We start from the raw sequence: 15,147 nt of genomic DNA, 5'->3' as shown, positions 1-15,147 counted from the left end.
GGATGGGGTAAAAGGGGCATTGGGAAAGAGGGAAATGTCTGTAGAGGAAGGAAGGGAGAAGACAGAAGATAGGGGTGAGTGGAGAATGGTTGTGTATGGATGATGCTGTGATGCAAGAAAGGGAGTGGGTGGGGGATGGAGGGTGAGGGAGTAAGTGTGAATGATATTTTGATGTAGCCTGAAAAGATTTAGGGATTTCTCCACATCTTCTCTTTTTCTGCATGAGGGGATAGAAAGGGGGGTTGCCAATTAAATGAAGCAGCCTTGTTGTGGAAGTGCTGTGTCTTGCTATATTGCTTCTGACCTATGGCAGTGGGTGAGATGCAGGGAAGACCCATCATCCAGGAGGAGCCAAGATAAGAGGAAAGGAGGGGGGTGAATGGGACTGGAGTATGTGGGGATGGGATGGGTGGGAGTGGATTTTTTGCCCTTGTTTTTTGGCTACCTCCCTTGTAAGGGAGACAAAGTTGTTGGCATATGTATGTACTTGTTCAATATAGTGATAGGTTTTCTCATTCTATTATTATACCCCAGCAGACATTTTGAGCACCTCCTGGAGTAACTGAGAGACCATAGTTCCTCATATATATATATATTCTTTTAATGGCCAATAGAACATAGTTCCTTGTCTTGCCTTTACACTGGCAACCTTACCAGGATTGGTGCTGTTATCTGCTGGGGCTTGTAAGCTGCCTTGACTGTGCACTCACTGTCTGTGGCCCAGAAGGGAGTTCCTAGTTTGCATAGGTATTAGCCTTTTGTGTTTTGAGGCTTGCTGATTGTTTCTGTTTACACAGTTGTGTTTTGCCTGTTTTGATACATATTGTTTGTGGCACTTTGCAACGGGTGTCATTTATCAACTTTATTTGTTTCATTTACTCTATTTATACAGATAAACATTCTACATATTTCAATGTATGTTGGTTTTATGGCTTGTGGTCATTAGTGTAGCTTTGTTTCTTTGTTGTTGACTCGTATCTCTTATTCCTATGTTTTCTGTCTTTTCTTTTGTTTCAATGACTTCTCTTCAGGAGCTTAGGCAACAAGCTGTGGACTTGGGCCTAACAGGAAAACACATGGGGTAATGTGTCATACAAGCAAATGTTGGAATGTGATAAAAGTCAAAAGGAATGCCAAGATAAGCTCCAACTGGCCAAACCTCAAGCTAAGGAAGAAGACAAAAGGGTCCAGTTAGCTGAGCTTCAAGCTAAGAAGACAGAAAGGTCTGGTTCGCTGAGCTTCAAGCTGAGGAGGCAAAGGTCCATTAACTGAACTTCAGGCTAAGGAAGAGGCAAATATCCAGCCAGCCAAGATTGATACAGACAAGAAGACTGAGTTGGCTCATGTCTCTGCATCTCAGCAGTCCTCTTCTATTTAATTCAATGTTTGGTAAGTTGTCCTAAGCTCCCTCTATTGCAGGATAGGGAAGGTATTACTTCCTACCCTATCAGTTCTGAACGGGTTGCTGAGTTACTCAAGGTGAGCCCAGATAGCTATGCAGTGAGACTGAGAAGCTTACTTACTGATAAGGCTGCTGAAATGTGCACTTCTCTGTCTGCTGATATCATAAGGAGCTATGACCTGTCAAAGAAAGCCTTATTATTTGGATTTAACAAGACTACTGGCGGATACCACGTCGTGTTCCGGAACACTAAGATTTCTACAGGGGAAATATTTAAACAATTCTCTTTCCATCTGACCAGACTGTTCCAGGCGTGGATGGAATTTTCTAAAATAGGTAACAATTTTGAAGAATTGAAGAAGTTTATGATCCTTGACCAGTTTTTGTCTTCCCTTCATCCAGACTTACATGATTTTCTCAAGGAATGACGATCCATTACTTTAAAGGAAGCCATTCAACTAGCTGAGGATTGGAGTTAAGCTCACCCTACTCTTCCTAGAACCTCAAGTCTTACCTCCAGGAAGTTTGCTCAACCTTCCAAGCCTCTCTTAAGATTCCACTGAATTCTGCTAATGGTTGAAAGGACCCTCCATCACCTGTGACGCGTCATGGTTGTGAAGTTGGGTACATTCGTCCTCATTGCCCTAGGAATCCCCATACCTTCAAAGATGGTACTTCTGCCATGAGGCCACATATGGTAGGATTTTGCCTATCAAATCAGAGTGGCATAATTTCCAAGCCTCTGGTATCATCAACAGGGCTCGAGTGTCCACCATCATTAGAGACGCTGGTTGTTCCTGTGTGGTCATATCTGATGCTGTGTTACCCAATCCTGGTGTCTCCAACTGCAGAAAGGTCTTTGTTGCCTACTACTTGGGAAGAGTAGATGCATTTCAATTTGTGTCTTGCTACCTTTGATGCCCTTATTACAAAGGTTAGATGAACATCATCAGAGTTCCAATTAAATTTGCCAGCGTCCTGATTGGTAACATTCCAGGAATTCAGGATTCTAATATAAATGAATGTTTGCCTTCCTCACCTGATGACGAAATTGTCTCTTCCCACATGGAATCTACTATTCAACATCGGACACGAGACTCCTTGCCCTTGCCAGAACCCTATCAAGTATGTACATTCCAGACCAGAGCCAGTAAAATGAAACACATTCATTTCTTAGCCCTGCCTGCTCTACAGCCCCTCTGTCACACCTGATGACTTCAGTTGCCTCCAGATTTCATGCGAGACACACTACTGCTAGAGCTAAAGCAGCCTCGGGAGAAATTGACCAAGTGAGGAAAGGGCCTCCTCCACCAGAAGTGTTTAACTTCTGATTGTCTGGATAAGGTAGGCAAGTCAACCTTGGTTGTTGTTGTTGTTGTCGTTCCCTAGACTGTCTGTCCGAGCAGTCCCGTCTCCCCAAGGAATGCCATAGCCGAAACTGGGTTTTCCCACAAATCCTTTATAGAGTGTATGTTGTGTTGTTTGCGTGCATGATTGTGTATAATGCAGTCTTCCATTATGTGTTGTATGGTATGGGGTGAAGTGTTACATCCTGGGCAGCTGTTCACAATGCGGTCATCCAGCCTCTTCTGGTAGCTTAGAAGTGCTGGGTGGTGACCGCACTGCAGTCTGGCCAAGTGGACTCTGTCCTTTCGTGGGAGAGAGGATTCAGAAGGGTGGATATCAGGGGGTCTGGCATGCAGCAGTGTGTTGTCTTTCAGTGTGTTAATGGAGCGGTGAGTGATATGATTATGAATATGTTTCCGGAGGCTGGTATTTGGTGGTTGTGGAGGAAGAGAAGAGAGTATCTGTGCGTGATAAAGGTCTTTGGGTGTTGTTTTAATGTTTCTTGGTGTGTGTGGGTGTTCTGCTATGTAGTGTAGCGGATGTAATGTGTTTGTGGTGGCTGCGGCAAGTGTTTGTGTGCCTCTCATGTCGAGGTGGTCCTTGACTTTGAGGACTTTTGTTTCATGGTGTAAATGGTCTGTAGGTGTTGTATTTGTGCAGCCTGTAATTATTTTTAGGGCTTTGTTTTGTATGATTTGAAGGGTGTTGTGGTGTGTCTCACTGAGATTAGGAGCCCATGCAGGACTCGCATAATGTTGTTCCAGTGATTGACTTAAGTGCGTTAAGTCTGGGTGTGCATTTGTTTTTTATGTTTGTGATGTGTTGTTTGAAAGACATGGATGTATCGTATGTTACACCAAGAATTTTCGGTGTGTTTGTGTGTGGTATTAGTGTGTTGTTGATGTAGAGATGAGGTATGTATTTGTGTTCTTTTGTCCAGTTTGTGAGAAGTGTTGCTGTAGATTTGGTTGGAGCTATTTTGAGTCTGTTTGTGATGAACCATGTGTTGAGTGTGTCAAGGTATGGCTGGATTATTTCTGCAGCTTTGTCTGTGTTACGATGTGTGCATGTGATTGTTATGTCGTCTGCGTAGGAAGAGATTTGTATTTCTGAGGTGTCTGGCGTGGGTAAGTCATGCATGTATAGATTAATTAGTGTGGGGGATAGAACTGAGCCCTGTGGTACTCCGTTCTTAATGTTTCTGATGTGCGATGATTGGCCATTATATGACATGTAAGCATTCCTACCTGCCAGATAATTGGCCAGCCATCTTTTGGTGTTATTGTGCATGTCTGTGTTATATATTTTATTTGTTAGGTTGTGGCGGGGGATAGCATCCGGCTCTACGCAGGTGGCACCGATCCCCAAGAGGAGCTACGCCTACCTTGGGGAGTACCACCTTGGTTGTTCCCTGTGATTGCTGCCCTATTATTCTCTGTTGCTCATGACAGCCTCTTGGCTGGCCACTTCCACCATTGGAAGACTGAATAAAAGTCGCACAGCAGTTCTAGTGGCCTGGCATGGGAACAATCATAAGAGCCTTCTGTAGTTCTTATGACAAATGTAAACGCTTTTCAGTGAAAGGACATGTACGACCAGTCCCACTTCAACCCATGCCCATCATCACTGAAACTTTTGCCAGCATTGCCATCAACTTGGTTGGACCACTGTCTCCAGTATCTTCCAACAGAAACAGGTACATTCTTACCCTCACCGATTTTGCTACTTGGTTTCCTGAAGCTGTACCCTTAAAAGACATAGATTCCATTTCTGTCACTGAAGCCTTGCTGTTTTCTTGAGAGCTGGGATTTCTCAAGAAATACGGACTGTGGGACCCAATATTTGTCCAATTCGATGAACGAACTTCACAAGCTGCTGGGTGTGAAACCTATATTCACCACTCCTTTCCATCCTAGTGGAAATGGTAGGATCCAGACTGCATGGACCTCTTAAAGCTATTCTCTGTAACTTATGTGCTGAGAAGCCACATGAGTGGCATAGGTATCTAACTTCTACCTTGTTTGTCCTCAGAGAACTTCTGAGTGATCAGACTGGGATTTTAGCTTTCAAATTGTTGTATGGTTGTTTGGTTTGAGGTCCACTCTCTGTTCCGAGAGATCCGTGGGAAGATTGCACCTTCTGCAAATTTGAAATGACCCCCTTCTAGTATGTCATCAAATTGTAGGAGAAGCTGGCTTAATGTTCTCAAATTGCTGCTCATGTTGACATTAGCAGTTCCTAATACAAGACATACAATCCTAGTTTGCAGCTACCCTTAACACCTGATGGTATACTTCCCTCTCTTATTGACAGCCCTGAAGTTGGGAAACTACCAGGCACCTCTTTCAGAGCCAAAATTTTGACAGCTTTTCCCACTCATCTAGGTTTGATGGAACTTTGCCAAATGCCGTTCAGATTGGTAACGGCATGTGCCACCTACATCCACTTGATGAGACTAGTGTTAGCTGCCTTACCAAATGTGTGTTTTTATTTTGACAATATCTTTGTATACTCTGCATGCTGGGATGAACATCTTGAAGCTATCTGTCATGTCTTTCAACATTTACAGGATCACCATCTGACCATCAAGCCATTCAAGTGCTGGTTTGGTGTTACTTCCATCCAATACCTAGGCTTTGTGCTTGACAGAATTTCTTTACAACCCCAGCATAGTAAGATTGAAGCCATAATGAGCATACCTCCAACAACCAGTACGAAGTTGCTATGAACTTCCACTGGTCTACTCTCTTTTTATAAAATGTTTATCCCTCAGGACATGCCTCATTCCAGTCTCATTCTACAGGTCTACTAGACTACCTGCTTCTGCTGTTCTCATTCAGGAAATCATTTGTGCTTGGGCTTGTGACAATTCTCCCCCACAAAAACAATCATAGATTTATATCACCTCGTTACTTCTCTGACAGGTAGTTCAGCTAATTCAGTTGTTCTTACATCCCCGCCTCTATTGTCTCTCTTTGAGGTCCTTGTTTCTACAAGGGATGTAATATGATTAATTTCTTTACTGTATGGATGATGCTGTGATGCATGGAAGGGAGTGGGTGGGGGATGAGGGGTGTTAGGGAGTATGTGTGAATGTCTGATGCAGCCTGAAGGTATTTCTCGCCATCTCTTTTTCTGCATGAGGGGACTGAGGGGGGGGGTGTCCAATCAAATAAAGCAGCCTTGCTGTTGATGTGGTGTGTCTTGCTATATTGCATCTGACCCAGGGTGAGAGGCAGGGATGACTCGTCATAATGAGGAACCAAGAAAAGAGGGAGGGAGTAAATGGGAGTGGAGTGTGTGGGGTTGAAATGGGTGGGAATGGATTTATGCTTTCTGACTTTGGCTACCTTCCTTGAAGAGGGAAAAAGCCCTTGGTGTATGTGTGTGTGTATATACTATCTGTCAGTAGACATATTCATTCTGTGTTGTATTTGTTCAATATACTGATAGATTTTCTTGTACTATTATTATACACTTATTATTATACACAAAGTGTAATGAAAAATAGACATTCGGGAATAGATGCTAAGAGGAGATTGTATGGAGTGACTGTGACAACACACTGTATGATGCAGAATCATGGAACATAAGAGAGGAAGAGAGAAGGAGTTTGAATGTGTTTGAGATAAGGTGTCTGAGAAGTATGATAGGGGTTACTAGGCTGAACAGAGTAAGAAAGGAGGAGGTGAGAAGGAGAACAGGGGTGGAAAGGGAGTTGGGAGATGGGGTTGATGAAAGAGTATTGGGATGGTTTGGACATATGGAAAGAATGAGCAAAGAAAGATTAGTAGAAGAGGTGTGAAAGGCAGAAGTGGAAGGAGTGAACATGAGGGAGCAACCTAGGATGAGGTAAAAGGGGCATTGGGAAAGAGGGGAATGTCTGTTGAGGAAGGATGGGAGAAGAAAGATGATAGGGGTGAATGGAGAATGGTTGTGTATGGATGATGCTGTGAAGCATGAAAGGAAGTGGGTGGGGAATGGGGGGGGGTGAGGGAGTATATATGAAAAATAAATTTATACAGCCCGAAGGGATTTCTCCACATCTTCTCCACTTCTGCATGAAGGGACAGAGAGGGTGGTCGCCAATTTAATGAAGTGCCCTTGCTGTGGATGTGCTGCATCTTGCAACATTGCTTCTATCCCAGGGCAGTGGGTGAGATGCAGGGATGACCAGTCATCCAGGAGGAGCCAAGATAAGAGGGAGGGAAGGGGGTGGATGGGAGTGAAGTATGTGGGAATGGAATGGGTGGGAGTGTTTTTATGCCTTTGTTTTTTGGCTACCTCCCTTGTAAGGGGGAAAAGCCTTTAGTATATGTATTATTATACCACAGCAGACATTTTGAGCACCTCCTGGATTAACCGAGAGACACTAGTTCCTTATATATATTCCTTGATAGGCCAAGAGAACATAGTTCCTTGTTTTGCTTTTACAGGTTACAAGGTTGGTTAAAGTAAGAAATGAGGAGGCAAGGAAGAGAGCAGGATTAGGGAGCTGGCAGACTGGGCTGATGAAAGATTATTGGGATGGTTTGGGCACACAGAAAGAATGAGTGAAGAAAGATTTGCAAAAGAGGTCTGGAAAACAGGGGTGGATGGAGAAAATTTGAGGGATGACCAAAAATGAGATGGATGGATGGATGGGGTGGGAGTTTAAAAGAGGAGAATGTTGAGTAGGGAAGGGAAAAAGGCAGAGTATAGGTGCAAGTGGAGAACAGTTATATAAAGATGACAATTTGATGCCGCCTAAAGGGATTTCTCCCTGTCTCCTCTATTTTCCACATGAGGGAATTAAGATGGAGGGTTGCCATGTAAAGGAAGCAGCCCTGCTTTGGATGTGCTGTGTCTTGCTACATTACTTTTGACCTAGACAATGGAGAGGAGAAAGGGATGACCCTTTATCCACAAGAGGCTAAAATGTAAGGGTCATACTGGGTTGTGGATAGCAGTGGAATGGGTGGAAGTGGGTGCATGCCATGACTAGTTACCTCCTTTAAGGGAAGAGCCCCTTGGTATACAGATAGATATGGTGGTACCACGTGCAAGCTAAATGGAATACTTCCTACAACAATAGTGACATTGGCTGACTTACCTATTTCCTTTGTTTTTCCAATGGTGCAGGCAATTGAAAAGCTCCGTTCATGAGGAAAGCCTTCTTCTGCAACTAGCTCATACGTGGGAGGGGGCCACCTTCGAGCCATGCACAATTCCTAGTATGAGAAAATGCTGCTATGAAATACAAAGTAATACTTTTAATAAACTATGATTATGGAAATATTTAACATCACAGCATATCCACAGCAAGGCTGCTTCATTAAATCAGCAACCCCCCCTCTACTTCCCCTCATGTAGAAAAGGAGAAGACAGCGAGAAATCCCTTCGAGCAGCATCAAATTTTTCTCACACATACTACCTCACCCCCCATCCCCCACCCATTCCACCTCATGGATCAATATACCATCTATATACATCCATTCCCCATTCACCCCTATCTTCTGTCCTCTCCCATCTTCCTCAACAGACATTCCCCTCTTCCCCAAAGCCCCTTTTACCCCATCCATCCATCTCATCCTAGGCCGCCCCCTCATGTTCACTCCTTCCACATTTGCCCTCCACACCTCTTTTACTAGTTTTTCTTCACTCATTCTTTCCATGTGTCCAAACCATCCTAAAACTCTTTCATCCACCCTATCTCCCAACTCCCTTTCCACCCCATTCTCCTCTTCACCTCCTCATTTCTCACTCTATCCAACCTAGTAACCCCTATCATACTTCTCAGACACCTCATCTCAAACACATTTAAACTCCTCTCTTCCTCTCTTATGTTCATGTTTCTGCCCCACACAGTTCTGTTGGCACAATCATTCCTTCATATAACCTTCTCTTAGCATCCATTCCCAAATGTCTATTTCTCATTACACTTTTTAATCCACCAAGGCATTTACTCGCTTCTCTCAATCTACATTCTACCTCCACCCCATTCCTCCCTTTCCTGCCACATTAGCATCCAAGGATCTACAACTATCCACTTCCTCCAGTCGATCTCCCTTAATGCTCACTTCCAGTCTGCTGCCACTTTCACCCCTTGTATATCTCATCACCTTACTTTTTACCCACATTTATCTTCAACTTCCTTCTTTCACACACTTTCCCAAACTCTGTCACTAACTTCCTCAATACCTCCTCTGATCCTGCTACAAGTACAGTGTCGTCCGCAAACAACAGCTGGCTTATCTCCCTGTTTTCTCCATTTTCTTTAAACATCTCCAATCCCTGACCCACCACCCTTACATTTACCTCTTGCACAACCCCATCCATGTATAAATTGAACAGCCAGTGTGACATAACACATCCCTGATGAAGCCCCACCTTCACCTCAAACCACTCACTTTCTCCATTTCTAATCCTGACACACGCTCTATTACTCTTGTAAAAACTCTTGACAGCTCCTAAAAGCTTTCCTCATATCCCGTACATCTGCAATACCTCCCACACCGCCTTCCTGTCTACCCTGTCATAAGCCTTTTCCAAATCCATAAAAGCCAAAAAAACATCACCTTTTCCTACAGCTTTTTCACATATCTGTCTTACCACAAAGATCTGATCTACACAACTTCTACCTGTCCTAAATCCACACTGTTTCTCACCAATTACTACCTCTGTTCCTCTCCTAATCCTCTCTATCAAGACCCTCCCATAAGCCCTCCCAACTACACTTAACAAGCTAATCCCTCTGAAACTACTACACTCACACTTGTCCCCTTTTCCCTTGTAAAGAGGAACTATACAGGCACTCCTCCAGTCATCTGGTACTCTACTCTCTCTTAAACAAACATTAAATAACCTCACCAGCTAGTCCACTATCACTGTACCTCCTTTTTTCAGACATTCTGCATGACATCCATACAGACCAGGTGCCTTACCTACTTTCATCATCTTAACAACTGCCTTCACTTCATCCTTCCTTTTTTCTCCTCCATTTTCCTCACTCATCACAGTCATTTTCTTAGCACTTCCCACTGCAACTACCTTTCCCTCCCTATCCCCCTTCACATTTAGCATCTCCCTAAAATACTATGCCCATCTTCCTCTTATTGCCTTCTCTTACATTATCATCTCTCCATCTGCACCTTTTACCTTTTCTTCTCTACTTCATTCACCTCCTCTTCCTCTCTTAAATTTCTTTCCAAAACATCTTTTTATTACTTTCAAAATTTTCTGTCATACTCCTACCCCATTTCACATCTGCTCTCCTCTTTGCCTTCTTTATCTTATGCTTTACTTCTCTTCTTTTTTCTTTGTACCTCTTATGACTCCCTTATCCTATTTTGTAACCAATCTGTGAAAGCTCACTTCTTCTCTTCTACAACCTTCTTTGCTTCCTCATTCCACCATTCACTACCCTTCTTTCTATTTCCTCCTTGTTCCACACACCATCTTTGCACACCTTGCGACTCTCTCCTTGAACCATCCCCATTCCTCTTCCACTCCTAGTTCTACTCTATCCTTCACTCCTTCCCACTCCTCTTTCAGCTTCTTCTTGTACTCCTTTTCTTTCTCATTTAAGCAGTTCACTCTAAGCACCTCCTTACCTTCTGTCATTTTCCTCTTTCTCCATCTATTCTCCACTCTCAATTTACCTTCCACCAAAAAATAATCTGATATTCTCCCACTCTCTCCCCTTAGAAACATGTACATCCTTAACTCTTCCTATTATACTCCTGGTTACCACTATATGGGCACATGGCATATTTCCCTGCTGTTGATCCCCCCACCATGGAGGAGACAAAGGGTCACACTCACTGCATTCATGGCTGCAGCAGGCAGACTGACCCTGTTGAGAGCTCTGTTTCTCTTCTCCTATACTTCCTTTTCCAGAACCCACAACAATTTTACTGCATTTCACTCTACAAGCATCTCACAACAAGACTATTCATCATCCTTCTGACAGGAATCATTAGCTCATCTCAAAAAAGCACAGGTCCTTGTAGGGTGAAGGAAGGGACAATTCCTTGCCATATGAGAAAAAGGAATACACCTCTACTTTGTCTTCCTTTAATAAGAAAAAATCACAATCAGTTTCAGTTCTTGTCTTGCTTGTGGAGCATCATAATGTAACTATTAAACTATATAATTCAATCATAATATTCTTTTCTTACCTGTAAGGATCCAACAGGGTTGCCTGGTATCCCATCATCATAAGGTGAAACAATCTGGTTTGATCTGTAGAAAAGTGAATGAAAATATGTTAGCTTACCATTTTCCCCTTTTTCTCTTGATCTAATCATATTACCCATAATGCAAAGTCTAGGCATAAGAGAAAATCCTCACATCTGTATTTACCTAGTTGTATTTACCTAGTTGTATTTTGCGGGAAGGGGAGCTATGCTCGTGGTGTCCCGCCATTGTATCTCGCAGTGTCTAGTTTGCTTTTAAACTCATGTTCTTTTCACTCTTTCCTGCTTAAACATGAAGATTGTGCCTTGTTATCAATACTATCTGAACCAGCTCATCCCTGGTGCATCCCTCTCATGGAAAAGGTTGTCACCTTCGAGTCAATAAATTTCCTCAAAATCTCTGATACACAATGCACATTTTCACTTGCTTAACAGCCTAACCATGAGTTCTTGGAACTTTAATCATCCCTTCCATTGATATATTGTTTGGTCTAACCCTGGCTCTCGTTCCCAGCACCACTGACTACATCTTCCAAAAAACATCAAAACAACACCCAAATAATCACACACAAATACTCTCTTCTCTTCTTCCCCAACCACCAGACACCAGCCCCCAGAAACATATCCATAATCATATCACCCATGGCTTCAACAAACTGAAAGAATACATTGCTGCATACCAAACTCCCTGATGTCCATTCCTCTGAATCCTTTCTCCACCTGGCCAGACTGCAGTGCAGCCATCATCCAGCCCTTCCTAGCTACCAGAAGAGACTTGATGACAGTGTAGCAGATAACTATCCAGTATGCAACACTTCACCCTATACACTTATTGTGGAAGACTGCATTGTACAAAATCACCCATGCCCACAACACAGTATACACTCTGTAAAGGATTTGTGGGAAAACCCTATTCCAGCCATGGCATTCCTCAGGGAGATGGGGCTGCTTGGCCAGTCTAGGAAATGACAACATCATTATATTCAAAGGTTATCTACTTCCATCCATTCTCATAGCAAGACTACCTCAAGTTAGCCTGTACCATCCTATCTCCCAATCCACCAGCACCACATTCCACTCACCAACTCCATTGTTCCTTACTGTCACACTCTGCAACTTTGTATACAGCCCTCAAGCACCTAAATATTACTGTCTCCATACGAGTTCTCTTTCTTGTATCTAATATTGCTTCATATATTCTTTTCACTGCTTCCATGGACATATTATTTCTATACCACTCTAGACACCTCCTACCTTCTCTCCTTTCCTCACTCTAAAACCTATTCTTCCAATCTTCCAATTCCATGTCTATCACTTCTAAGATATTCATAACTTTCTACCTGCTCCATTTTCTTTCCATACAACTCCATATCAACCTTGTACCACCATTTCTAGATACCACCATCATCTGTTTTATTCTTATTGGCTTTCACTTTCCTCTTTCAGCAACATACATACATATACCAAGGCTTTTTTCCCTTACAAGGGAGGTAGCCAAAAAGGAAAAGGCATAAAATCATTCCCACCCATTCCATCCCTGAACACACTCCACACCCCTCCCCACCCTCCCTCTTATCTTAGCATCTACTGGATGATGGGTCATCCCTGCACCCTGTCCACTGCCCTGGGTCAGCAGTGTCACAAGACACAGTACATTCACAGCAAGGCCGCTTCATTAAATCGGTGACCCCCCTTCTCCGTCCCCCCATGCATAAAAGGAGAAGACGGGGAGAAATCCCTTCAGGCTGCGTCAAATTTTGCTCACACATACTACCTCACCCCCCATCCCCCCGCCCATTCCACCTCATGCATCACAAAATCATCCATAAACAACCATTCTCCATTCACCCGTCTTCTGTCCTCTCCCATCCTTCCTCAACAGACATTCCCCTCTTCCCCAAAGCCCCCTTCACCCCATCCATCCATCTCATCCTAGGACGTCCCTTCATGTTCACTCCCTCCACATCTGCCTTCCATACCTCTTTTACTAGTCTTTCTTCACTCATTCTTTCCATATGTCCAAACCATCCCAATACTCTTTCATCAACCCTATCTTTCAGCAAACCCTACTAAATTCCCTTTCCCTCATCATGCCCTCCCCTGTCTCTGCAAGCATGACTATGTCATCTGCATAAACTTGGATTTTTAACATCAGTTCTCACCCATTAATCTTCAACCTATCCCTTACTCATAACTTTCATTCACCTCTCTCATCAGTAATTTTCTATACACCAAAGGGCTTCTTCCTCCCACTTGTAAGGGAAGTAGCCAGCCATGACATGCACCCACCCCCACAACCCATCACTCCTAGTCACCTCCCTACTTTCTGTCCTTTTCCTCTTTCTCCATCTATCCTCCACTCTCAACTTACCTTCCACCAAAATATTATCTGATATTCCCCCACTCTCTCCCTTTAGAACGGATATATCCTTAAATCTTCCTACTATACTCCTGGTTACCACAATATAGTCCATTAATGCTCTATCAACCACTCTTCCATCCACCATCCTCTCCCATGTGTACTTATGCTCAACTTCCTAAACACTATATTTGCTATCATCAACTCTCTTTCTAGACATATCTCCACTATCAACTCTCCACTATGATTTTTTCCAAGAACCCCACATTTACCAACCATTGCATCTATTAGTTCATTTCCTACCCCACCATGAAGGTCTCCTGATACCACTACATTAACATTTCTCCTTAACCCTTTCCCCAACCATTTCTTAGTTAAAAACATTTCATTTTCAGACGAATTCTTTAATTTTGGTTTTATATAGTATTTTTCATGCTGATTATGAAAAACAATTCATATTTAATTTTTTCCCATTTTTGTGGTCAACTTTTTACTTTGAAAATACCTTTGTAGGCAAAAAACGAGTTAACTCGTCTTCCTATAAAACATATATTTTCACCATATTTTCTTAATTTTTCTCGTATAAGTTTACCAAAGTATAGGGGAATGAAAAATATATTTTGTTTTTAATCTTTATTACATTTGCTACCAAAAACATAGCATATCATAATAATATGCAAATATGAATGAATGAAATTACTTTTTCTGGCATTTGATTATGAATGAAATAATTTGAAATACTGTAAGTTGTTAGCAAAAAATAAAACAAATTACCTTTTGCACATATAAAAGAATAGTATTCCTTCAGCAAATTTATAAATGAAATTATTTTGAATGGTACTTTTCAAAACATGGCACAACACATAGAGCTACTTGGCATACTGTACACATATATCATGACTCTTTCCTGACTGGTTTCCCTCTATGGTCACGCTTCAGACTGCATGCAACACATTTTCTTGTTGGATTTGTCTTTTTTTCTGTTGGTAGAATTTCCATTGGAAAATGTCCTTCTGGCGTATACCGCGAACTTCCTGGTGATGTCGAGGGTCTACCTGGTGATCTTTTTGGTGGTAAAGCTGGTCCATACTTGTCAAATATATCTCGTATAATTTGCATACGAAATTTCAGGTGTGTCAGGGGTTTTTGTCCTTGCATACTGAACGCTTCTTGATGCAGGATGAAAGCATTCCATACTGCAATATCCATCACATGGAAGAAGACTGTCTTGTAATATTTCTTACCCCGTTTCCTTGTAATGGGATAATTTACAAGTTGCTGGTCCACCTTGTCAACTCCTCCCATTGTATAATTGTATTCATATACAACTTTGGGTTTCTTCACAGGCCCTTGTCTTGTCTCAATGTCATGCATAGCTGGGTTGTGAATGGTTGACAGCATTGCAACGTCCTTTTTGTCTTTCCAACGAAGAGTCATTACCTTGCCTCTCTGAAATGCTACAACTTCTCCTTTCTTCAGTTTTTTGCTTTTCAGCTGTTCTGGCACTTCTTTTCGATTCAAACGTAGAGTTCCATAAGTATCAATCTGGTTCCTAACTAGAGCATCAGCTAATTGCAGGCTAGTGTAATAGTTATCCACAGTAACAAAATAACCTTTCCCAAATAAGGGCTTCATCAAAGATAAAACAACACGTGAACTCACAGGATATTCATCATACTCTGGATCAAACTGTGTTCCTTTCCCAACATAAATGGTCATTTTGTACACATATCCAGTCTTTGACTCACACAACAAAAAATATTTCACTCCAAACCTCCTCCTTTTCAGTGGAATATACTGTACCCATCCTAACCTTCCCTTGAACAACATAAGGCTTTCATCTATACATACATCTTGCCTAG

The 15,147-nt window shown here is 42.4% G+C and overlaps 1 protein-coding gene across 2 annotated transcripts in view; it reads right to left on the bottom strand.

The window, feature by feature from the left end:
• The window catches only part of loqs (double-stranded RNA-binding domain-containing protein loquacious), a 181,044-nt gene that overhangs the window by 144,963 nt on the left and 20,934 nt on the right, over nt 1-15,147 (bottom strand). For both annotated transcript variants that reach the window (XM_076208516.1, XM_076208515.1), the window contains exons 4-5: nt 10,909-10,972; nt 7,842-7,959 (exon numbers count right to left, since the gene is read on the bottom strand). In XM_076208516.1, coding sequence (XP_076064631.1) covers nt 7,842-7,959; nt 10,909-10,972 — 182 coding nt within the window. The remainder of the gene's footprint in view (nt 1-7,841; nt 7,960-10,908; nt 10,973-15,147) is intronic.

Source organism: Oratosquilla oratoria, chromosome 25 (genome assembly GCF_046742065.1).
Source record: "Oratosquilla oratoria isolate Oo_2021 chromosome 25, ASM4674206v1, whole genome shotgun sequence".
In the NCBI taxonomy this organism is placed as follows: Eukaryota; Metazoa; Arthropoda; class Malacostraca; order Stomatopoda; family Squillidae; genus Oratosquilla; species Oratosquilla oratoria.
Note: the sequence above shows the minus strand (reverse complement) of the source record. Positions and strands in the feature narration are given on the sequence as shown.